This window comes from Fundulus heteroclitus, chromosome 3, assembly GCF_011125445.2.
Source record: "Fundulus heteroclitus isolate FHET01 chromosome 3, MU-UCD_Fhet_4.1, whole genome shotgun sequence".
Classification (NCBI taxonomy): domain Eukaryota; kingdom Metazoa; phylum Chordata; class Actinopteri; order Cyprinodontiformes; family Fundulidae; genus Fundulus; species Fundulus heteroclitus.
Window position 1 is genome coordinate 9,815,057 of NC_046363.1, and position 25,086 is coordinate 9,840,142.

At 41.3% G+C, this 25,086-nt stretch overlaps 1 protein-coding gene across 17 annotated transcripts in view; it reads left to right on the forward strand.

The window, feature by feature from the left end:
- Positions 1-25,086, forward strand: part of LOC105933390 (plectin) — a 146,149-nt gene that overhangs the window by 120,104 nt on the left and 959 nt on the right. For 12 of the 17 annotated variants that reach the window (XM_036129892.1, XM_036129910.1, XM_036129894.1 and 9 more), the window contains 20 exons: positions 105-423; positions 521-598; positions 683-844; positions 940-1,044; positions 1,160-1,255; positions 1,358-1,483; positions 2,996-3,148; positions 3,236-3,390; positions 3,477-3,603; positions 4,108-4,291; positions 4,399-4,425; positions 5,526-5,683; positions 6,203-6,381; positions 6,472-6,610; positions 7,218-7,574; positions 7,680-7,763; positions 7,845-7,949; positions 8,545-8,643; positions 11,231-14,584; positions 17,747-24,906. In XM_036129892.1, the coding sequence (XP_035985785.1) occupies positions 105-423; positions 521-598; positions 683-844; positions 940-1,044; positions 1,160-1,255; positions 1,358-1,483; positions 2,996-3,148; positions 3,236-3,390; positions 3,477-3,603; positions 4,108-4,291; positions 4,399-4,425; positions 5,526-5,683; positions 6,203-6,381; positions 6,472-6,610; positions 7,218-7,574; positions 7,680-7,763; positions 7,845-7,949; positions 8,545-8,643; positions 11,231-14,584; positions 17,747-23,944 (12,205 nt within the window). In that variant the 3' untranslated portion in view covers positions 23,945-24,906. The remainder of the gene's footprint in view (positions 1-104; positions 424-520; positions 599-682; positions 845-939; positions 1,045-1,159; positions 1,256-1,357; positions 1,484-2,995; positions 3,149-3,235; positions 3,391-3,476; positions 3,604-4,107; positions 4,292-4,398; positions 4,426-5,525; positions 5,684-6,202; positions 6,382-6,471; positions 6,611-7,217; positions 7,575-7,679; positions 7,764-7,844; positions 7,950-8,544; positions 8,644-11,230; positions 14,585-17,746; positions 24,907-25,086) is intronic. The other 5 variants (XM_012872888.3, XM_036129877.1, XM_012872886.3 and 2 more) reach the window with 2 other exon arrangements.

The window sequence follows — 25,086 nt, forward strand, 5'->3', positions numbered from 1 at the left end:
ATATCACTTTTCCCAAATGAAACATGATTGCCAGTTGACTCAAAGTGAGATAGGTCATAGTTCATTAACAGCTGACCTTTTTTTTATTATTATTATTTCCTCAGAGTTTACCGTATTCATGAGCGCCTGGTGAACTTGCGCAGCGATTACAACCTCCGTCTGAAGGCTTCTACTGCCCAGGTTTCCATGGCCCAGAGCACGATCCAGCAGTCCAGCATGAAGGTGCGGCCAGAGCTGGACGATGTGACTCTGCGCTACGTCCAAGACCTACTGGCCTGGGTGGAAGAGAACCAGCGGCGCATTGATAAATCAGAGTGGGGATCGGATCTGCCCTCTGTGGAGTCCCAGCTGGGCAGCCACAGAGGTCTGCATCAGACCGTGGAGGACTTTAAGTCCAAGATCGAACGGGCCAGGTCTGACGAGGTAAGACATTTAGAGAGACCTCATCGCGTGAGTTTTTTTTTTTTTTTTTGTATCCTGACTCTTATTAAAGAGATTTTTAAACTCTCCCACACCACAGAACCAGTTGTCACCTGTCAGCAAGGGGACGTACAGAGAATACCTTGGGAAACTGGACCTTCAGTATGGCAAACTACTGGTAAATAGCTTATTTTAGACACATGTTTGATTACATTCTGATGTATTTCCCAAATTGTACTCAAACTCACCATTTTTGTCTCAGAACTCCTCCAAGTCCCGGCTGAGGAACTTGGAATCGCTTCACGTCTTTGTCAGCGCCGCGACCAAAGAACTGATGTGGCTGAACGACAAAGAGGAGGAGGAGGTCAACTATGACTGGAGTGACAGGAACACCAACATGACAGTGAAGAAAGAAAATTACTCCGTGAGTTGAAACCACTCCTCAAACATTTGTTCTAATTTTTTGCCCTGTAGATTTGCTGACAGAAACCTTTACAACGCATAAACTCTTCCTTGCAGGGCCTCATGCGAGAGTTGGAGCTAAGAGAGAAGAAGGTCAATGACATCCAGGCAATGGGAGACAAACTTGTCAGAGATGGACATCCTGGCAAGAAGACCGTTGAGGTGCTTAGAAAAGTTACAAATTAAAGGAATTTGGAAAAAAAATAAAATAAAAAAAATACATAAAACTGTAGTCCAAACTAACCAGCTGTTATCATGCCGTCTTGGTCTCTGCTAGGCCTTCACTGCTGCCCTGCAGACTCAGTGGAGCTGGATCCTGCAACTGTGCTGCTGCGTGGAAGCTCACCTTAAAGAAAACACAGCTTATTACCAGGTGGGCACTACATTTACTATTGACTACCTTCTTAAATTTTGGAACGGATTGCAGCTAGGTTTCATAAATGTTTTAATCGTCTCGTGTCTCCTGTTGCTCCAGTTCTTTGCTGACGTAAAGGAAGCTCAGGACAAGATGAAGAAGATGCAGGAGAGCATGAAGAAGAAATACAGCTGCGACCGCACTACAACAGCCACACGCCTGGAGGATCTGCTGCAGGATGCTGTGGTGGGCTGATGTTAATGTTCGCTTTCATGTAGATTTCATAATTGTTTGAGGTTGTGAATCAACTGAGAAAAAGAAAGTAGGGCGGTCATGATTCATTGAATGATTTGAGGACGTCGAGTCATAAAATTCATCAAAGTATCTGCCTTAAATCTTCCTTACATTATTTATTTATTCAGCGCGCTGTGCTCCGGCCAGGCGGCTAACACTGCTGATAGCCTAGCCTGCTAATACATGGATGCTAAGTGTGGTTATCCGCTATGGAGACAGAAAGCACTGGGTAAAAAAACAGAGTAGAGAAAGAGACCTAAAGGTTTGAAGGTGTATGAACACTTTAAATTTACCAGAAAAGAAAACTGCACAGCGACCTTCCTGGTACTGGCTGAGCTTCTTGCTGCTCAAGATTAGCACTTCTACTCGCTGCTAGGCCTTAACCTTTCCGCTCTCGCCAGGATTCATTTGATTGGTCAACATGCAGCCAATCACATGAGGGCCATACCATTATGGGAAATATAGAGAGGGGTGCAGCTGAGAGTAGAGGGGGAGTTTGTTAGGTTGTCCTGTTTCTGTTGTGTGGATGTCTTTGCAGTTTTTTGTTAATTTGTGCAACAAAAAAAGTTTGACTAAAATATTACATCGCTCTGTAAATAGACAACTGATTTATCTTAAATTTTTAACTTGAACACTTAATTTTATCTAAATCTGCCTTATTATCTATTATTAATCACATAGTATTGTTCTTTCTCATCTGCTGCACAGTTTAGCTTTAAATTTAGCTTATTTCATATGAGTTAATCTTGTGTGTAAGTCTGGTGTCTCGGCCCCCTTGTTTTTGCCACTGTTACCCCAGAATTTCCCCACTATGGGACAGTAAAGATGTTTCTATTCTATTAAATATTGGTAACAATAGTTTGAAAAAAGGCAGTATTTATTATGCCTGAATTTAAATTAGCTGTTTACCTTTTTGATGAATGTATAATTATTTTATTGTCTTTTTATGGACAAAAAATAAATAAATAAGAGTTTAACTTAGTCCTGAAGTACACTTTAAGGGTTCTGTTTTATATGAATAGAATTATGCTTTGTAATCTAAAAAAAATCCAGAATGCAATACACAAGTGGAACTATGCATTTTTTTTTATTGTGACCATTTTCACTACAGAGATAGCTGCACTGTATTGATTTTAAGTCAACCAGAAAGGGATGAGCTTTTAACATTTTGGTCCTAGAACGTTTTAGCTGTGGATTTATCATTGTTATTCAAACAAGAATTGCATTATTTGCTAAATTGCCCTTTTCCTTTTATTTCTGTTACTCATTAAAATAAGCTTAAGTAATTATGTGATAAATCTGCAGATTGTCAATATTTTTATCCGATTACTCGATTAATCTCAGAATAATCGATAGGATAATCCATTACTAAAATAATCGTTTATGACAGCCCTAAAATAAATATACAAATAACCTATCGATATGGTTATTGACTTTCTGAACATGTGTCTCTGGGTTAAACAGGAGGAAAGGGAGCAGCTGAATGAATTTAAGAATTTGCTCAATGGATTGAGCAAGAGGTCCAGGTCTGTCATCCAGCTAAAACCCCGTAATCCCACCACCCCCATCAAAGGCAAGCTGCCCATTCAGGCTGTCTGTGACTTCAAGCAGCAGGAGGTGAGATCATTCAATCCAAATATCAGCCTCAGGTTCCTCAGCATCACTTAGGCAGATCCTTGATATACCTCATTTAATGTGTTTCAGATCAACGTGCATAAAGGAGAAGAGTGCGCTCTCCTCAACAACTCGCAGCCCTTCAAGTGGAAGGTCCTAAATCGCTCTGGAAACGAAGCAGTGGTTCCCTCAGTCTGCTTCCTGGTGCCTCCGGTCAATAAGGAGGCAGTGGATGGCGTGTCTGGGTAAACAAGACACTGACAGACGTCAGAAGAACCATTTCTGTACTTCAGACACACATAACCTCATTCTTATATCTGTCCTGCTTTAGCCTGGAGTCAAATCTTACGCAGATGACCTCCATGTGGCAAATGCTTCACAGCAACATGAAGAGTCTGCTGTCATGGCAGTACCTGACGAGAGATTTTACGCAGATACGCTCCTGGAACATCATCATGGTTGGTGTTAAGTTTTGGATCATTGACAGACAAACCACACAAGACTATTTTATGTATTTTTCAGTGCTTCAGAGTATGTTATCTTTTCAACAAGAGATGATCAAGTTAGGTGAAAATTCTTTTACAAACTTCAAAATGGATTTTAGTGTGGCTCTAAATCTGATGCTGACTTTAGCGCTGTTATCCCCATATTTTATTAGGACATATTAATTACAGTATGCACAACACTGGGAGCTCTAATTATCTGTGCACTACATTGTGGCAAAAAAAAGCAGTGTAGGCAATGCATTCAAAGCAAAACAGAATATTTTTTTTTCATAATCTTTCAGCCGCCCCCTGATGGCATGCCGCCCAGGGCATTTAGCCAGAGCAGTTCATAAAAATTGATCCTTCAGGATTATTTATTCGATTTAAATTAGGCTATAAAAGGATGTCAGTGTGGTCCAGCTTGTTTTGACAAAAATTAAAGGAAACAACATCACCGTTCCTCTCCCATGTCTCCAGTTAAAGTCCATGAAACCAGAGGAGTATCGGCTGCTCATGAGAAACCTGGAAGTCCACTATCAAGACTTCATGCGGGACAGCCAGGACTCACAGCTCTTCAACCCCGATGACCGCATGCAGGTGGAGCAGGACTACACCAATGTCAACCAGCATTTTGACAACCTGCTTCGCTCCATGGAGAAAGGTAAAACTAGTTCTAAGCAACGTTGTTTTTGGATGACATGTTAGACCCGGAGAATTAGCACAATTTGTACCACATCTGTGCGGTAAAATTGTCAATTCACCTTTCAGGGGAATTTCAGGTTGTTAGGCTTAAAGGTGAGTAGCGTAAAGCGAGTGAAAGTTACGGCACACTGAGCTGATTCAAATGCTTTCTGGCTTTGGATGGATAAACCAACAGGAGTGTTAGCGTGTAGACTAGTGTCATGTTTGCCAGCATGTTGGTTTGGCTTTAATCGTCAGCGCCACACAAAGTGAACTTCATATGCTGTGAATTAGGTGACACTATGTTGTCTTTACTCATGCAGGCGTGCTATGCCTTCCAAAAGTACTCATACCTCTTAAGTTCTTTACCATTTCTGCTACATTACCAGTGCAAAAGTTTTCCAATTGGATTTATAATTAACAATCTGAAAGGTTACGTGTGTATTTATCCCCCTTTATTCTTATACATATAAATCAAAAGACAGTGCAACCATTAAAACTGAATAGTTTGATCTGTATCCAAAATGCTGTGTGGAGGGAAGCCATGCACAGCACCCTGAACATACTGTACCATCCCCACTGTGAAAAATGGTGGTGGCAGCATCATGCTTTGGGAATTTCATTAGTGAAGATGGAGTTAAACACTAGGCAGTCCTGGAAGAAAATCTGTCAAAAGCTGCAAAAGACTTGAGTTTGAGACTGGGGTGGGATTAATCCTCCTCGTTGGATAATTACTCTATAGGCATACAGGCAGAACTACAAAGATATGATTTCTATTGTAAAAAAAAAAAAGTTTTAAAACTGTATTCACTTGGCTTGCTACTACTCTGTTTGTAAATTTCAAAACACTTAAATTAAGATCCTGTAGATTACAGCCTTTAGTGCTAATGTGACTTTCATAAAAAGGGGGTATGAATAGCTAACTTTTGTAAGGTTCTGTATGTACGGGTTTTTGATACATGCGACATAGTGTGTGACATAGATGAGTGTGTGTTTTTGAGACATAACGCACAAAGAACTGCATGGATTATTGGTTTATATCATAAATGCATTACAATAAATACATTGTTTGCCAAGGTTGGCACAATCTATTTAAAGATTGTTATCAACTCCAAGATTGTATCAGTCTCCTTTGTAAAATAAATGTTTAGATCTGTTGGCACAATACATGTGTATTCCTACAGTCCTCATTCAACTCGAATGCTTTAATGCAGGTCAACAGGATGAGACCCTCTGCAAGAACTACATGTCTGAGATCAAGGATCTACGTCTGCGCATTGAGGACTGTGAGTCTCAGACTGTGACTCGCATCCGCAAACCGATGGACAAAGAGCCTCTGAAGGAATGCAGTCAGAAAAAACAAGAGCAGCAGGTAAACCCTATGGGAGCATTTCCAACTGAACGTATTCAAACAAAGTAGGAAGAAAAAAACAGTAAAACAGGCTGGTTTGCTGAGAAATGAGCGAAAATGTGTATATATATATATATATATATATATATATATATATATATATATATATATATATATATATATATATATATATAAATAAATAAAACAGGAGTGTTATACCACTATGAACTAAAATATGCAAAGATGCAGAGCAAAGGGAGAAGCAAGAAAAGAACGAAAAGATGCTCCTTAATGTTTTAATGAGCCCAGGGAGTCTTGCAGAGATTATATGGCCACTAGCTGCAGCTCCACCACAGATGTGCTCATCCCCCTCAAACACAATAATTAATAACCAAGCTGTGCATCTGGTTTATGCTAAGCACCAAATCTCAGTATTGATGAATTAATGATTCTGAGAGTTGCTTTTGTTAAACGTGTTCTGGTTTTATTTCCTGATAACCGCTTTCCCGTTGTTAACGTCGGTCTTCCTTTGCTCCACAGAAAGTCCAGGGAGAACTGGAGGGACTTAAGAAGGACCTGGATAAGGTCTCTGTAAAAACGCAGCAGGTGCTGGCCTCTCCTCAGCAGCCTGCCTCAGCCCCTGTGCTGCGGTCAGAACTCGATGTCACTGTGCAGAAGATGGACCACGTCTACATGCTCTCTTCCGTTTATCTTGAGAAGTACGTTTTTGTTTTTTTTGCCACTTTGAAGACAGATGCATTATGTCCTCTGTTGTCCACCAATTTATTTTGCACTCCTCGCCTTCTCAGGCTGAAGACTGTGGACATGGTCATCCGTAACACCCAGGGAGCGGAGGGAGTCCTGAAGCAGTATGAGAAATGTTTGCGAGAGGTTCAAGCGGTACCCAGTGATATCAAGGAAGTCGAGACTCAAAAAGCCCAGCTTAAGGTAAAGGGAACATTGTTATTCTTAATGGCTTGAACAAATAACAGGGTTACTACACAGACCTGAGCAGTCTGAAAGGTATAGAAATGTTTTTTCTTAAGTTTATTAGTCTGGATTGGTGTACAGTAAATGAAAATTCAGTCTGGGAAAATATATCTGATGACTTCAACATTAGAACTGAAGTCATTGATGATTTTGCTTTAGTCACTAACAGAATAACCCACAGATGAGTCTCATTAAAAAAAATCCAAACTATCTTGCTGTTTCACTACTTAGATCAGGTCCAGTGAACTAGCGCTTTGTGTACCTTTCAGCATTGTGTTATTTTAATGATTCACACAACTTATATATAGTGAATTCAAATGCTTTTTGCTCAAACATCTTGAATTTTAGAAACACTGTCCCAATAAACCTACCAGTTTGGGTTTGGAAAAGTATAAAATTGAAACATGGAATTTTACACTGCCTGAAAAGATTCAGTGTAATATTTAAAAAATGCACACTATAAAGTCAGAAGCCTTATGACCGGAGGTGATCTAATCTCACATAGTCTTGTACTGGTGGATTTAGACTTTTTGAACTGAATGCATTGTTTTGCCTTGAACGACAGAAAATGCGAGGCGAGGCGGAGGGTGAGCAGCCAGTGTTCGACTCGCTGGAGGAGGAGATGAGGAAAGCCTCTGCTGTCAGCGACAAGATGTCCCGCGTGCACAACGAGCGGGACGTTGAGCTGGACCACTACCGCCAGCTGATGACTACTCTGGAGGACCGCTGGAAAGCTGTGTTCACCCAGATTGACCTTCGCCAGAGAGAGCTAGAGCAGCTCGGTCGACAGCTCGGCTACTACCGCGAGAGCTACGACTGGCTCATCCGCTGGATAGCCGACGCGAAGCAAAGGCAGGAGAACATCCAGGCTATGTCCATCACTGACAGCAAAACCCTTAAAGATCACCTGGCACAGGAGAAGGTATAATGGCAACATTTGTTTTTTTTTACACTTTCAATTTGCATCTGTCCTTCTCTGTCCAATAAATAATTGAGCGGAACTATTTATTTCAATTCTTCCAAACAGAAACTGCTGGAGGAGATTGAACAAAATAAAGACAAAGTTGATGAGTGTCAGAAGTACGCTAAAGCATACATTGACACAATCAAGGTGAGTTTCAAAGAAACGGTGGCTGCATGATCTTACATACACACAGGAATTGTCTGGGACTAACTAATGTCATTCAAACAGGACTATGAGCTGCAACTGGTTGCCTACAGAGCGCAGGTGGAGCCGCTTGCCTCTCCTCTGAAGAAGGCGAAACTGGATTCTGCTTCTGACAACATCATTCAGGAGGTGCGCTGCAGTTTAAACCAAAGACATCTGCAGTTTATAAGACAGACAATGTGGAAGAGAAATAGACTAATTTAAGATGCACCACCATGTCAATGTTATACAGTTTAAGGCTACATTAAAAAGACAAAACGATGGCAGGGTTGACAATGTAACAATGTATGTTAGCCCAGTTAGAGCAGATGGCATTAGATACTTTATATCTTGCCTTAGCTAAGATTTCCAAAAGGTTGTCAACGTTTCCAAATTCAGCGTATGCCATAACAGGCAAAGGTTAACAGCTCAACCGGGATACATTTGCTGTGTTCTGGTCAGCCTTCCTGTTATCTGCTACAACTCTGGCCCTCTCCCATTAGAATGAATTACTTACATGTCTTGACGTGTGGTAGAAAATACGGTTCACTTGTAAAACTTTGAGCCATCTTCGCATCAGTAACAGTGGTCACAATCTCAGCATTTGGTATGGTGCGTTTCGCTGACTGGAAAAAGATCAGATTTTTTTGGAGTTTTGAGGTCATTTTGCTTTATCTCAATGGAATATTAGTCGGTATTTTGAAGTTCATTCATTTCCTTGTGTTCTTTGTTTCTCCCGCATTAGTATGTAACTCTAAAGACTAAGTACAGCGAGCTGATGACGCTCACTAATCAGTACATCAAGTTCATCATCGATATGCAGAAACGCTTGGAGGACGAAGAGGTACGTGGCAACTGGCTGAGGGTCCCAAACAAACTAACGTCTGACACTAACCAAGCCAACCCACTGACAAAGAGCAGATATTCACTGAAACAGAAAACGGCACAAAGTTCCCACAGAACTCACGCACACACTCTCACACACACAAGCACACACACTCAGTTTTCCAGTTCCTCTTTTCCACTCACACACTTTTTCCATTTAATGTATGGGTAACAAATTGCTCTCCACTGGTTATGCATGAAACATTGGCATCCTGTAGCTGATATGTTAGCAAGAAAGGCAAATATTTTGAAATATATTAGATTATATCCAACAACAAAAGAACACATTTGTAATTATTGCACAGTGCATGTGTTTTGAGTGGTTTTTATTTTGAGCTAAAAGGTTTGATCAAATAACAGAAATGTTCACCCATTTTGAGCCACCTCTGATTTCTTTGTACTGTTCGACGCGGTTTTCAAGACAAACGTCTTGCAACCTACTTTTGCTTATCTAACAGAAACGTGTTTCCCTAAATTTGAAAGTCCTTCAGAGAGCCTGAGCAAAAACTGCTCAGGACTGCTTTGCAAGACATTTGTCGACTTGGAAGCAAAATAAAGAAAAGCAGGGGTGACTCGTTAAGGCTTTACTGTGGTTTCTACAAAGTCTTCACTGAGACCAAACCTCTCCATGTCTAATATTACGTTGAGTGAATTCAGCACCATTCATACGTACACACATAATCCTCTCCATTCATTTTATATGTTTTGCCATTGCAGAATTTAAAATGAGGGGTTCTTTCTTTCACTTGTTTCAGTTTCCCACTTGTTTCTCATCCAATGGGGCAATTTTTATTTAAGTAGTTAAGGTTATACTCTATCCCCCACCTCTCCTATTCCCAAATTAACGCCATTTTTAAGACACACATTCTTTCCTAACCCAATGTTTTGTTTGTGTCCTTGCTTCCTTTAACCGCTTGCCAGTGCTTTGCCATGTTTGAGCATTTAAGAGGTAAACCTTTCACTGTCTCAGGTACTTATCTCACGTGTATACCTCATTCCTTCTCGTCTTTCGTGTTTCTTTTAAAATACATTTTGGCTTTGTAGTGCATGCTTATTTTCCGTTTTTACCAGAGATGCACTGATCCGAATTTTTTTGGCTGAAAACCTTGAGCAAGGGGTGTTATAGAACTTGGAAACAGACAGATTGATTTACAGAAGTGACATTTTATACTTTCTTTGGTGTCCTTAACTAGTTGTTAACACAGGGAGTGGAGCTAGCATAACTAAAACAGCTGTAGATATTCTAGAACTGCATATTCTAGAGAATGCAAAGCCTTGTGTTAACTCTAGGATGTCGTAAAGGCTGCCAAACTTGGTAAAAACATGACATTTTCCAAAACAGAAGCTGAAAGATCAAAAGGTAAATCTGATCTGTTCAGCCTTTCTGCTATCGGCTACAAGCCTAGCCCTGTCCCTCCCTCTCCAGCAGCGTGAATGACCAGCAGACAAGCCTGGAAGTGTTCCTTTCAAATAGCCTTTTACAAGTCTGTGTCTCCCTGCTTCTTAAAAATGTCACTGGTGCTAAAAGTAGCTAAGTCTAAGCCTGCTTCCCGTATAAAGTGTGGTTTACTGTGCGACCTGCTGGTGCTTACTATGACACATTCATTGATGGAAAAAGACTATTTGTTTCTCCAGCCAACTTCTCGGTGCATCTCTAGCTTTTGTTGACGTCTTCAGTAAAAATCCTGCTTACGGTTCAGCCTGCCACCTCGTCTTTAATATCCATATATGCAGCCTTCTCTTTGAATGCTCTTGTTTTTAACAGCAACACTTCTGAAACGTGTTCCAGTGCCCTCACAACTAACCTCAATATTTCATCTTTGTCTCTGCTGTAACTTTTAATTCCATTAATACTCAAATGGTGATTTAAAGAACCCCCGGAGCACGTGACGAGATCCCAATACGATACAGAATAGTGTGGATAATGCTTTAACTTTGAGCTTGTACGGATACAGAGTTTTACACAGAACCAGTAAAAAATGAAACACGTTGACATAAAACCGAAAACCATCTGTCTACTGAGGTCATTGGTTTCATTTGTGTTTCAGTAGTGAAAACATTTTAGATTCAAACAATATAGCCCATACATGTTAATCGTTTAAACCTGAATGTTAAATTGCACACCTTCTTATTGGTTTAAACACATCTCCATCGTAGTTTCTCAAATCGAACGCTACGGCTACATCTGCATGCCATGATTTTCTTGCTGTGTTGTGAAGTGATATTTTGTTCCCTTACATTAATGGAATCATCCACACCCTTCTTTTTTTCCCCCTTGAATTGTCCTGTCGTGATTAAATTTTAACTGCATCGTGATTTTAACCTAACTTTGATGAATGTGCATCTAATTTGCATCTAGTAATTGAACTCCTCTAATTTTAACCTTAACACTGCCAAGGTAATACATCACATTAACTTGCTCTCAAACAAGTGTGTTATGGCAAAAGTAATAACAATTGTTTTGAGCTGGTCAATGTAAAGTATTACCTTTAACCTGTCATGCTTGATTATAATCCTTTCTTTACCATTTGCTTCCACTAATGCAGAAAGCTGCAAAGAAACTCAAAGCGGAAGAGCAAAAAAAGATGGCGGAGATGCAGGCTGAGTTAGACAAACAGAAGCAGTTAGCTCAAGCTCAAGCTGAGGCCGTTGATAAAGCTGAGAAAGAGGCCCAAGAGCTGAAGCGGAGAATGCAGGAAGAAGTAAACAAGAGAGAAATCGCGGCCGTAGATGCTGCAAACCAAAAGCAAAACATCCAGCTGGAGCTAAGTGAGCTTAAGAATCTGTCAGAGCAACAGATCAAAGACAAAAGCCAGCAGGTGGATGACGCTCTGCAAAGCAGAGTCAAGATCGAGGAGGAAATCCGCCACATAAGAATCCAGCTTGAGACAACCGTGAAGCAAAAGGCTACCGCAGAATCCGAGCTCAAGCAGCTTCGCAATAGAGCCGACGAAGCGGAGCGACTCAGAAAGGCGGCCCAGGAAGAGGCAGAAAAGCTCCGCAAGCAGGTCAGCGAGGAGACGCAGAAAAAGCGCATGGCCGAGGAGGAACTTAAACGCAAATCCGAGGCAGAGAAGGAGGCCGCCAAGCAAAAACAAAAAGCTCTTGATGACCTTGAAAACCTCCGAATGCAGGCCGAGGAAGCCGAGAGGCAGGTCAAACAAGCAGAGGTTGAGAAGGCAAGACAGATCAAGGTGGCTCATGAGGCGGCTCAGAAGAGCGCTGCTGCTGAACTCCAGAGCAAACATATGTCTTTCGCGGAAAAGACCTCCAAACTGGAGGAGTCGCTCAAGCAGGAGCACGGTGCCGTCCTTCAGCTGCAACAAGAGGCGGCCCTCCTCAAGAAACAACAGGAGGACGCAGAGAAGGCCAGAGAAGAGGCTGAAAAGGAGCTGGAGAAGTGGAGGCAGAAAGCCAACGAAGCCCTTCGTCTGAGACTCCAAGCTGAAGAAGAAGCGCACAAAAAGACAGTCGCCCAAGAGGAAGCGGAGAAACAAAAGGAGGATGCGGAGCGCGAGGCCAAGAAGCGAGCCAAAGCTGAAGAGTCGGCTCTGAAGCAGAAGGATATGGCGGAGAAAGAACTTGATAGGCAGCGGAAGGTGGCCGAGAGCACAGCTCAGCAGAAGCTCACTGCAGAACAGGAGCTCATTCGACTGCGGGCGGATTTCGACAATGCAGAACAACAGAGGTCCTTGCTGGAGGATGAGCTCTACCGTCTGAAGAACGAAGTCATTGCCGCACAGCAACAAAGGAAGCAGCTGGAAGATGAACTGGCCAAAGTTAGGAGTGAGATGGATTTACTCATCCAGCTAAAGTCCAAGGCAGAAAAGGAGTCCATGTCCAACACAGAGAAGAGTAAGCAACTTCTTGAAGCAGAAGCCTCCAAGATGAGGGACCTGGCCGAGGAAGCAAGCCGACTCAGAGCCATTGCCGAGGAAGCCAAGCATCAGCGGCAGATTGCAGAGGAAGAGGCTGCCCGGCAAAGGGCGGAGGCTGAGAGGATTCTCAAAGAGAAGCTTGCTGCGATCAGTGAGGCCACCCGCCTAAAAACCGAAGCGGAGATTGCCCTGAAAGAGAAGGAGGCGGAAAACGAGAGACTCAGGCGACAAGCTGAGGATGAGACCTACCAGAGGAAAGCCCTCGAGGACCAGGCAAACCAACACAAGCAAGACATCGAGGAAAAGATCGTTCAACTCAAAAAGTCGTCGGAGGTTGAAATGGACAGACAAAGAGCGTTGGTGGACGACACGCTCAAACAGAAGCGCATTGTCGAAGAAGAAATCCGAATCCTTAAGCTTAACTTTGAAAAGGCTTCATCTGGAAAACTCGACCTGGAGCTGGAACTGAACAAGCTCAAAAACATTGCCGAGGAAACGCAACAAAGCAAGCTCAGGGCAGAGGAGGAGGCCGAGAAGCTGAGGAAGCTTGCCCTCGAGGAGGAGAAGAGGCGGAGGGAGGCGGAGGAAAAGGTGAAGAAGATTGCCGCGGCAGAGGAAGAGGCCGCCAGACAACGCAAGGTAGCCCAGGAAGAGCTTGAGCGCCTGAAAAAGAAAGCTGAAGAGGCCAGGAAGCAGAAAGAAGAAGCCGATAAAGAAGCCGAAGAACAGATTGTCGTTGCCCAGCAGGCCGCGCTCAAATGCAATGCAGCGGAGCAGCAAGTGCAAAATGTCCTCGCGCAACAGAAGGAGGACAGCTTAATGCATAAGAAACTGAAGGAAGAGTACGAGAAAGCCAAGAAGCTCGCCAAAGAGGCAGAAGCTGCCAAGGAGAAGGCAGAAAGGGAGGCGGCTCTTCTTCGCCAACAAGCGGAGGAAGCGGAGAGACAAAAGCAGGCCGCTGAGCAGGAAGCTGTCTTCCAAGCCCAAGCTCAGGAAGATGCTGAGAGGCTGAGGAAGGAGGCTGAATTTGAAGCTGCTAAGCGAGCGCAGGCAGAAGCTGCAGCGCTCAAGCAGAAACAGCAAGCCGATGCCGAAATGGCAAAGCACAAGAAGCTGGCCGAGCAAACGCTCAAGCAAAAGTTCCAAGTGGAGCAGGAGCTCACAAAGGTTAAGCTCCAGCTGGACGAAACGGATAAGCAGAAATCCGTCCTGGACGATGAGCTCCAGCGCCTGAAGGATGAAGTTGACGATGCCGTCAAACAAAAGGCCCAGGTGGAGGATGAACTGTTCCGAGTTAAGGTTCAGATGGAGGAACTCCTGAAACTGAAAATAAAAATTGAGGAGGAAAATCAGCGGCTAATCAAAAAAGACAAAGACAACACGCAAAAATTCCTCGCCGATGAGGCCGAGAATATGAAAAAGCTCGCAGAGGACGCTGCCAGGCTCAGTATTGAGGCCCAGGAGGCTGCTCGCTTAAGACAGATCGCAGAAGATGATCTCAACCAGCAGCGAGCGCTGGCGGACAAAATGCTCAAAGAGAAAATGCAAGCCATTCAGGAGGCATCCAGACTCAAAGCTGAGGCCGAGATGCTCCAAAAGCAGAAAGATTTAGCCCAGGAGCAGGCACAGAAGCTTTTGGAGGACAAACAGCTTATGCAGCTGCGTCTGGAGGAGGAGACGGAGCAGTACCAGAGATCGCTTGAAACAGAAAGGAAGAAGCAACTGGGGATCCTCGCTGAAGCTGAAAAACTCAAACTGCAGGTCTCTCAGCTCAGTGACGCCCAGGCCAAAGCTGAGGAAGAGGCAAAAAAATTCAAAAAACAGGCCGATGCGGTTGCAGCCCGCCTTCACGAGACTGAAATTGCCACAAAAGAAAAAATGACCGCTGTCGAAAGACTGGAATATGAGAGGCAAAATACCAGCAAAGAGGCTGATGATTTACGCAAAGCAATCGCAGACCTAGAGAATGAGAAGGCTAGACTGAAAAAGGAGGCTGAGGACCTTCAAAATAAGTCAAAAGAGGTATTGTGTCAAAAATGGCATAGCAAAGCAGCTTATGTCATTGTCAATACTGTCTTACCACTAACCCATTTCCTTCTTAAAATTTACTTTGTTCTTTCTTTGATTATACTAATCACAAATCAGTATTCCTGATAATGTTATGATTTTAATTTTAATTTTCTTACAGTGCACTGTGCTCATGCAGATCATATCCTGAATGCCCCCGGATGTCCTGGAATGTTCTCCCATTTTAAGCCATTTTCTGTTAATTTCCGATCTAAGTTTAAACCCCTAAGAACCATAAACTAGCAGTTTAGTAGTGGGAAAAGGTAGCAACAACTAGTATGTAACTTAATGATGAAGTTAAATGGTTGAGAGAGGTTCTCAAATATTCATAAAAACATGAACTTTGCCGATTTAAACTGTCTCACATCCACTAGCTGTCAGGTTTGGTGGGTTTGCTGCAGGACTGAAGCGCAGACAAGAGCTGGGGTGCCGCATGATGAATGCTGATTTATTAAATAAAAAAATGGTTACAAAATAACAAACCAGAACAGGGTAGTTTCACGGATAAAGAGGGAGGACATGACAATTTGAATGACAGAGTGGGCTACATTTATAGGGTGTGAGACAGAGGGAATAATAGAATGATTAACTGAGGGAGACAATAAGGCTGCAGGAAAATAGGGCCAGTGAACTGGCAAGACTGGGGAAATAACAGAACCTAACAGGAAACACCATAATGGCCAGATATGGGGAAGAATCTAACTAAACTAAGAAGGAACAGATAAAACAGAACTACAGAAATAATAAGCTAACAAAATCTAACAGTACAAGTATACTCTAATAGTATATACAAGTATACTCTAATAGTATACAGAGCAGAGACTGAACTAAAGAAAGGCAACCATAACATAAGGATCTAACAGAATTACTAAAATGATAAGGACATCAGCTAAGCGGACAGAAACCAAATTCAACAGATACCAGAATATATATGAATAAATACTGAACCGAAGCTAAACCAATAACAGCAATAAGGATCTCGGGCTAAACAATACTCGAGGTGAAAACACAAACAGACTGCAGGTCCCCCGGGGAGCTACCATAAGTAATTAAACCCCTCGGGATACAGACACCTGCAGGTATGCACATATATTAATGTCCAACAATAATACATAGAGTATTCTGAATTGTAAGCATAAAGACTGAAAGATTAGCTGAACTCTTTGCAGCAGAGATCTGCACACAGTGACCCAGCATAGCATTTAGCTGAGGTGTTTGAAGAAAGTGATTATTATAAAAGTGCTAGAGAGCATATTAAATTTGTTTTAAGTCCTTTTTTTTTAAATCTGCAAATCACATTAGGTACATTTTTATAACACCCGTCTTTGTAATAACACATGAACTAAAATCTTCTTTTGGCTTTCCCCTTCAGGGGCTGCCACAGTGAGCTATTTCCCCCCGTCTAACACCTAAACTATTCTATTAATATAAATGACACTATAATACAAAGTGTTTCTCTGAAGTGAGTCAAAAATAAGCGTGTGCAAGCATGGTTGCATTATGGGACCCATTGAAAATGTTTGAAAATCGAATTTAGCTTTTTTCACCATGAGCCCGTTTATCTGTGGCTTTATTACTAGTTTAATCATGTATAGTTAGGTTTTTACAGTCCCACATTATGCTTTGGTAACAGTATAGTCATAATTACTTTCCCAGCACTAGGGTAACACTGTCATAGTTTATTTTTTTTTAGATATCAGTATTTTGGTTGTAGTACCAATTTTACAATGGTGCTACAATTAGAACCCAGTTAAACAAAGACAACTAAAGTATTATTACCTTGGCCTTTCATGTAATATTGAAGTATTGCCCATCTCTCATGTTCATGAGATTATTTAGCCATCCTGATCAATGTTTTGCAAATATAGGTTTATATTTGTTAGTTCTGCTCAATGGGTTGGATTGACTTTTCCATATTGAACAGGATTTAACTTTTTATTGGATTAACATTATAACTTGGCCATTCCAAAAAGGTTCCATCTATTGTTTTGAGCTTGGATAAAAACATCTTGGCTTTAGTTCAGTTTAATATTGGACTGCCCTTATTAGCAACAGTTCCCAAACAGCTGATTGATTTTCTCAAAAGCAGTTATTAAGTAGTAAATTACTTAAGCAGTGAAATTCAGAAATAAATAATTTTCTTGATCCTAGTGATCTAATAGCAGCATTTCGCAGACTGCATAAGGTTGTTAAATTAAAACTGAGAATTTGTATAAATCATTCAATAATCGATTTTCACTTTTTAAGACCTGTGACATATTTTGGGTACATTTTTTAATATTAGTGTGGAATTACCTTCCATGCTGTTAATTAGGTTTTTTATTGGTCAAGAGATTTGATTTTGTTGTCTCTACATGTCTTGTAAAATCTAAACCACCAGGCTTAACTAAACAATTTAAGTGTGTCAATGATAATTCTTCTTCTTAAGGAATCTCTAAATCTGGTCACAACTTTTTGCATTTCCTTTTTAACTTTAAAAAAGATTTAAAAGAATGGCTAATCCTTAAATATAAAACTGTCAGAACTATACATGGAATGACTTATGTTGATGAATCAAGGCCCGTTTGTACAATAATAACTGAATTTATTTATATGTTAATGTAGGTGTTCTTTTATTACGTATAGTACATATGTATAGAACCTTTGTGCAGGAGGTTCAAACACTTTCCTAAGAACCTTGATTTTTGGTGTAGATGGAGTTATTTGTATATAATGGGTATACAAAAAAAATCCTAAAACAAAATGTGCTAATTTTGTCTTATTTAAACAATATTTTGGTGAAAAACACTGCACCAGTTATACAAAAGAACTTATGAAAACATGAAATACAAAAGTTTTGTGGAATGTCCAGATTTAACCCATAAACAAAGCACCTCATTCCATAGCTCACATCTGTTAAATCCTCTCAACCTCATTCTCAACCCCAAACTCCATCTTCCCATTCAGTGTTTGATGTGGTCTTTCGTTAGTAAAGAGAGCGTTTGATCCTCTAATGCATAAGCAGAGTGCATTGTACAAAAATTGTACATTACAAATTTATCAACAAATATGTTTATGAAAGCAAATATAAATGCTATAAACCTGTTGTAACTTATTTATTTTATTTTCTTCCATTAGATGGCTGATGCACAACAGAAACAAATTGAGCATGAGAAGACCTTGCTTCAACAGACATTCTTGACAGAAAAGGAGATGCTAATGAGGAAGGAGAAGCTTATTGAAGAAGAGAAGAAGAGACTGGAGAGCCAGTTTGAGGAGGAAGTGAGAAAGGCAAAAGCTCTCCAAGATGAACAAGAACGGCAGAGACAGCAAATGGAAGAAGAGAAAAAGAACCTTCTTGCTACCATGGATGCAGCGCTTAATAAACAGAAAGAGGCAGAGCAGGAGATGGTTAACAAGCAAATAGAAATGCAAGAACTAGAGAGAAAGAGATTAGAGCAGGAAAGGATTCTTGCAGAAGAGAACCAGAAACTGCGTGAGAAATTACAGCAGCTTGAAGAGGCCCAGAAAGACCAGCATCCAGGAGAAACTGATACTGATACTGGTAAAGTTCCAGGCAAAGACTATGTCCATATAACAACGGTTGACGTGACAAAGACAATTTACAATGGTCAAACTGCAAGTGACATTGTAGATGGTGTAGAAAAGAGACCAGATCCTTTAGCTTTTGATGGCATCCGCGATAAGGTCCCAGCAAGCAGACTCCATGACCTTGGTCTTTTACCCAAGAAGGACTTTGAAAAGCTTAAAGATGGCAAAACCACTGTTCAGGAGCTTAGTGAAATTGACTATCTAAAACAAATTCTAAAAGGTAAAAATGCAATTGCTGGTGTTTTTACACCAAAGAATCAGAAAATGTCAATTTACCAAGCGTCAAAAGAGAAAAAGATTACCCCTGGTACAGCAATGGTTCTTCTTGAAGCACAGGCAGCGACAGGTTACATTTTAGACCCCATAAAGAATCAGAAACTTTCTGTTAATGAGGCTGTCAAAGAAGGTTTGATTGGCCCTGAACTGCATGACAAAATGCTTTCAGCTGAAAGGGCTGTTGTTGGCTACAAAGATCCCTATACTGGTGGAAAGATATCTGTTTTTGAAGCAATGAAGAAAGGTCTGATAGAACGTGACCATGCCATAAGAATCCTTGAAGCCCAGCTTGCCACTGGAGGCATTGTTGACCCTGTCAACAGTCACCGTGTACCCAATGAAACCGCCTATAAACAGGGGCACTATGATGCAGAGATGAATAAGGTTATGGAAAAACCGTCAGAAGACACTAAGGGATACTTTGACCCCAGCACTCAAGAACCATTGACATACACTGAGCTTATGTCAAGATGCAATGCTGATCCAGAGACCGGTATGTTACTTCTACCAATCTCAGAAAAAGCTGCTCACTGCTCCAGCATCTATACAGAAGAGGAGACCAAAGATGTTTTCAGCAAAACAACTGTGTCTGTGCCATTCGGAAGATTCAAGGGTAAAACCGTCACCATTTGGGAGATAATCAATTCAGAGTACTTCACTGAAGACCAGAAAAAGGACCTTCTCCGTCAGTACAAGACGGGCAAAATAACCATTGAAAAGATCATTAAGATTGTTATTACTGTGGCTGAGGAGAAGGATAAAAAGAAGGAAATTACCTTTGATGGTTTAAGAACATCTGTTCCTGCCAGTGAGCTCCTGGAATCCAAAGTCATTGATAATGATCTTTACAACAAATTACTTAAGGGAAATGTGTCAGTGAAGGAGGTCTCTGGAATGAAACCAGTTCACAAAGCACTCCAGGGTGCAGACTGCATAGCCGGAGTACTCATTGACTCATCCAAGGAGACAATATCCTTCTATCAGGCTATGAAGAAAGACATAATGAGGCCTGGGCTTGCTTTAAAAATGCTTGAAGCTCAAGCAGGAACAGGATATGTGGTCGACCCAGTGAAAAACCAAAAGTACACTGTTGATGAAGCTGTCAAAGCTGGAGTTGTTGGTCCTGAGCTGCATGAAAAGCTCCTGTCTGCAGAGAGAGCTGTTACTGGTTACAAAGATCCATACACTGGAAACACTGTCTCTCTCTTCCAAGCAATGAAAAAAGATCTCATTCCTAAAGAGCAAGGCATCAGACTGCTTGATGCACAAATGACCAGCGGTGGCATCATTGATCCAGTAAAGAGCCATCGCATACCTCATGATGTTGCTTGCAAGAGAAATTATTTAGATGATGAAATGAAACAGCGTCTAAACAGTCCAACCAATGAAACTAAATGTTTCTTTGATCCAAACACAAAGGAAAATGTCACATACCAGCAGCTGTTTGAGAGATGTGTTACTGACAAAAAAACTGGACTTAAGCTTCTTCCACTCAGTGATGAAGCAATCAATGATAAAGACGAAACAACATATACAGAAGCCCAGACAAAAGAGGCTATGACACAGGCAACTGTGGAGCTTGACTATGGACCATTCAAGGGCAGAAAGATGACACTCTGGGAAATAATCTACTCTGACTATCTCACTGAAGAACAGAGACTTGAATTGCTTAGACAGTTTAGATCAGGAAAAGTCACAATTGAAAAGATAATCAAGATCATTATCACAATTGTAGAAGAGAAGGAGGCTAAGAAAAAGGAACAGTCCAGCTTTAAGGGACTCAGAGATCATGTTGCAGCGGACTCCTTGTATGATTCCAAAATAATTGACAAAGCAACCTTTGACCTCCTTCAACAAGGCAAAACAACACCTAAAAAGGTCAGTGAGAATCCAAATGTCAGTAAATACCTCCAGGGTACTGAAAGTATTGCTGGAATCTACCTGGAGCCAACAAACGAGAAAATAAGTATTTATCAGGCTATGAAGAAAAAGCTCCTTAGGCACAACACAGGCCTTTTGCTTCTTGAGGCTCAGGCTGCAACTGGGTTTATTGTAGATCCAGTAAAAAAACAATGTCTTTCAGTAGATGAGGCAGTGAAGGCAGGACTTGTTGGTCCAGAGCTCCATGAAAAACTCCTCTCTGCAGAAAAAGCAGTCACTGGCTACAAAGATCCATTCACTGGAAAGAAAATCTCCCTTTATGAAGCCATGCAAAAGGATCTTATACTCAAAGAACATGCAATCCCGCTGTTGCAAGCACAGATGTTCAGTGGTGGAATCATCGATCCTGTAAACAGCCACCGGGTCCCAACTGATGTGGCATACCAAAAGAACATTTTCAGTAGGGAAGTTGCCAAGACCTTGTCTGAATCTTCAGATGACAGCAAGCCTTTCTCAGATCCAGAAACTGATGAGAATGCAAGCTACAAGCAACTTAAAGACAAATGCAGAAGAGAACCAGACACAGGCCTGTACATCCTTCCACTTTCCAAACCTCAGTCTCCAACTGTTGTGGAGAAGACTTACCTTTATACAGAGGAACAAACCCAGAGTGACCTTACCAACACCCAGATTGACATTCCAATCGAGGGCCTCGCTGATAAATCAATGAGCCTGTGGGATGTCATGAACTCAAATTTGCTTCCAGAGCAGGAGAGGCAGAGACTCTTGGAAGAATACCGCTCTGGTAATATCACTAAAGAACGGATGATCATCATTATAATTGAGATCATGGAGCAAAGAGAAGTAATCAGAAATGACAGTCCATTGTCATATAAGACTATAAGAAGAAGGATAACTATTGAGGAACTCTACAGTGCCCGCATCATTGATCTGGAAACATACAACCTTCTAAAACAGGGCAAGAGAGATATTTGTGATATAATGGAGATGACCAGTGTAAAACAATATCTCTATGGCACAGGTTGCGTTGCTGGTGTCACAACAGACACAAGCTCCAAGATTAGCATATATCAAGCAATGAAAAGAGGTTTTATTAAACCAGAAATTGGCCTTAGTCTCTTAGAGGCACAAGCTGCAACAGGCTTTATTATTGATCCAATAAATAACGAGACGCTCACTGTTGATGAAGCCGTTCGTAAGGGAGTTGTTGGACCTGAGATCCATGACAAACTACTTTCAGCTGAAAGAGCTGTGACTGGATACAAGGATCCATACAGTGGGAAGATTATATCTCTTTTCCAGGCCATGAAAAAGGACCTGGTTCCAGAGGATTATGCCCTAAAAATGTTGGAGGCACAAACTGCTACTGGAGGCATCATTGATCCAGAATTCCAGTTCCATCTTCCAGCTGACATTGCCTTGCAAAGAGGTTATATGAACAAGGAGACCAACGAGAGACTGACAGACACCGTGAAGGGGTTCATTGATCCTGTTACAGAAGAACAGCTATCATATGCGCAGCTCCTCAAGAGATGCAAGTTAGAGGGTGGATTGCGCCTACTCTCCCTGGGAGATAAGAGGCTTACATTCAAGGGTTTGAGAAAACAGATCACAATGGAAGAGCTGGTTCGCTCACAAATTATTGACCAGCAGACTGTCACTGACTTGAATGAGGGCCTAATTTCAGTCGAGGAGGTTAGCAATAGACTCTCAAGATACCTGCAGGGCACAGGCTGCATTGCTGGTGTGTTCTTGGAGTCAAACAAAGAACGTCTATCAATTTACCAGGCCATGAAGAAAAACATGATAAGACCAGGCACTGCATTTGAACTCCTTGAAGCTCAGGCAGCCACAGGATATGTTATTGATCCAATCAAGAACCTTAAACTGACTGTAAATGAATCTGTAAAGATGGGAATAGTTGGTCCAGAATTCAAAGACAAGCTTCTCTCTGCTGAGCGTGCAGTGACAGGGTATAGAGATCCTTACTCTGGCAAGACAATCTCTTTGTTCCAGGCAATGAAAAAGGGACTCATCTTGAAAGATCATGGAATACGTCTCCTAGAAGCTCAGATTGCCACTGGTGGAATTATTGACCCAGAAGAAAGTCATCGTTTACCTGTTGAGGTAGCCTACAATCGTGGTTTCTTTGATGAAGAAATGAATGAGATTCTGACTGACCCATCTGATGACACCAAAGGTTTCTTTGATCCTAATACTGAAGAAAATCTTACCTATCTTCAGCTTATGGAGAGGTGTATCACTGACCCTGATACTGGCCTGGTGCTCTTGCTACTGAAAGACAAGAAGCGGGAAAGAAAGACCTCTTCTAAATCATCAGTTCGTAAGCGCAGAATTGTCATTGTAGACCCAGAGACAGGCAAAGAAATGTCAGTTTATGAGGCCTACCGGAAGGGACTCATTGACCACCAAACTTACCTGGAGCTCTCTGAACAAGAGTGTGAATGGGAGGAAATCACAATGACCTCCTCTGATGGCTCTGTAAAATCCATGATCATTGATAGGAAGTCAGGCAGACAGTATGACATTGATGATGCTATTTCACGTGGACTTATTGACCAGAATGCTCTTGAAACATACAGAGCTGGGAGTCTGTCCATTACAGAGTTAGCGGACATGCTTTCTGGAAATATGGGCGGCTTTCGTTCCCGCTCATCCTCATTTGGTTCCACCACTGGTTCCTCTTACTCAACTTCCATGAGTCCCATACCCTCCACTAAACCACCTGCAGTGATATGGAATGATCCATCAGAAGAGACAGGGCCCATAGCAGGAATATTGGACATAGACACATTGGAGAAAGTGTCCATCACTGAGGCCATCCACAGAAACCTGGTAGACAACATAACAGGCCAAAGACTACTGGAGGCCCAAGCCTGCACTGGAGGAATACTTGACCCCTCAAGTGGAGAGAAGTTGTCAGTTACAGATGCAACAGAGAAAGGCTTGGTTGATAAAGTTATGGTTGATCGCCTCAACTTGGCACAAAAAGCTTTTAATGGATTTGAAGACCCCAGAACTAAAGTGAAGATGTCAGCTTCCCAGGCTCTGAAGAAAGGCTGGCTGTATTATGAGGCTGGTCAGCGTTTCCTTGAGGTTCAATATTTGACAGGTGGACTTATTGAGCCTGATATCACAGGCCGAGTGTCTCTGGATGAGTCCATCAAAAAAGGAACAATTGATGCTCGTACTGCCCAAAAACTGAGAGATGTCAGTACTTATTCAAAATATCTAACATGTCCAAAAACCAAGTTGAAAATCTCCTTCAAAGATGCCATGGACAGAAGCATGGTAGAAGAAGGCTCAGGCTTAAGGCTTCTGGAGGCCTCCTCACAGTCGAGCAAAGGCCTCTACAGTCCCTACAATGCCAGTGGCTCTGGGTCTGCATATGGCTCCCGGACCGGCTCAAGAACAGGATCCAGAACAGGCTCCAGGAGAGGCAGCATTGATGCTGGCTCAGGCTTTAGCATGAACTTCTCATCCTCCTCATTCACATCAACATCAGGCTACAGCCGCAGATACTGATTAACTGTTCCTGATAACTTTTGATTAAGAACCAATAATACTAATGCACTTTATAGCTGCATTTCTAACATGAAAAAATAGTTGTAGTAGGAAAAAATATAATAATTATATAATATATAATTTATTTATTCATAGTTGCCTATACTATGGATTTCGTTTTATATATATATTTGAACAGTACCTAAGCATAAAGAACCGTCTCTCTTATGAGGATGTAACCAGGCATCACTAAAGATCTAGAAAATTTAATTCCTTTAATACAGATTATCAAGTCAACATTTTCTAAGACAGTTTTCAAAACATAGCATGATGTTTCTGCTGTTTTTATGTGACTATACTTTTTTGTTTTTTACAAGTGTTCAATAGATGTTTGCTAGTGCTTTCTAAGACTAATATATATGGTATGCATACCAAACAAAACTAGTTTTCTGCTATTTGTGTTTTTTTTTTTCATGTTTATTTTTGATAATTGGTAGCTATTTAATGGGTTTTCTGTCTGTTTTATAGCCCTAAGACTGGTAGTAATGAAAAATGGAATGTCAACACAGTTGTAATCTTTTTATCTAAAACATAAAGAGGCCTTTGATATTTTTGAAATGTTTGTATAGAGTATGTAATGATATTTTATGATGTTTGTTCTCTGACTATGTGTACACTGTACTCAGTAAATAACACCAAATATACCAGTAAAACACTACAAAAGGAATCATAATTAGAATGCATCATTGAAAAGGACTGTTGTAATCAATCATGTAGACTCTTGTAAAACAAGTTTCACATTGTCATTACCTTTGACATTTTATAATCATTTGGCAAGTGAATTTCGTTGTTGTTGTTGTATAAACGCAAAATTATGGGTTCCTCAAATTGCACATCTGTCAAGTGTTCCTGCAAAATCCCAAGATGATGTCACTCTCAATCCTGCTCCCCTTCACAGACCAGCCACCTGTTTTTTTATTGGTGTAAGTTGCATTTTTTTTACAAGTGCACTATTTTTTTCATTTTCTCCATATCTGTTTTCTGTTTTCCTTCATTGATTTTGAACATATCTCAGAGGCTATATTTAACTCATATATATCTTCCCAATTCATGGGCTACTACAGTAAACTGTGTCTATTCAACATTCAGACTCCTAATACAGA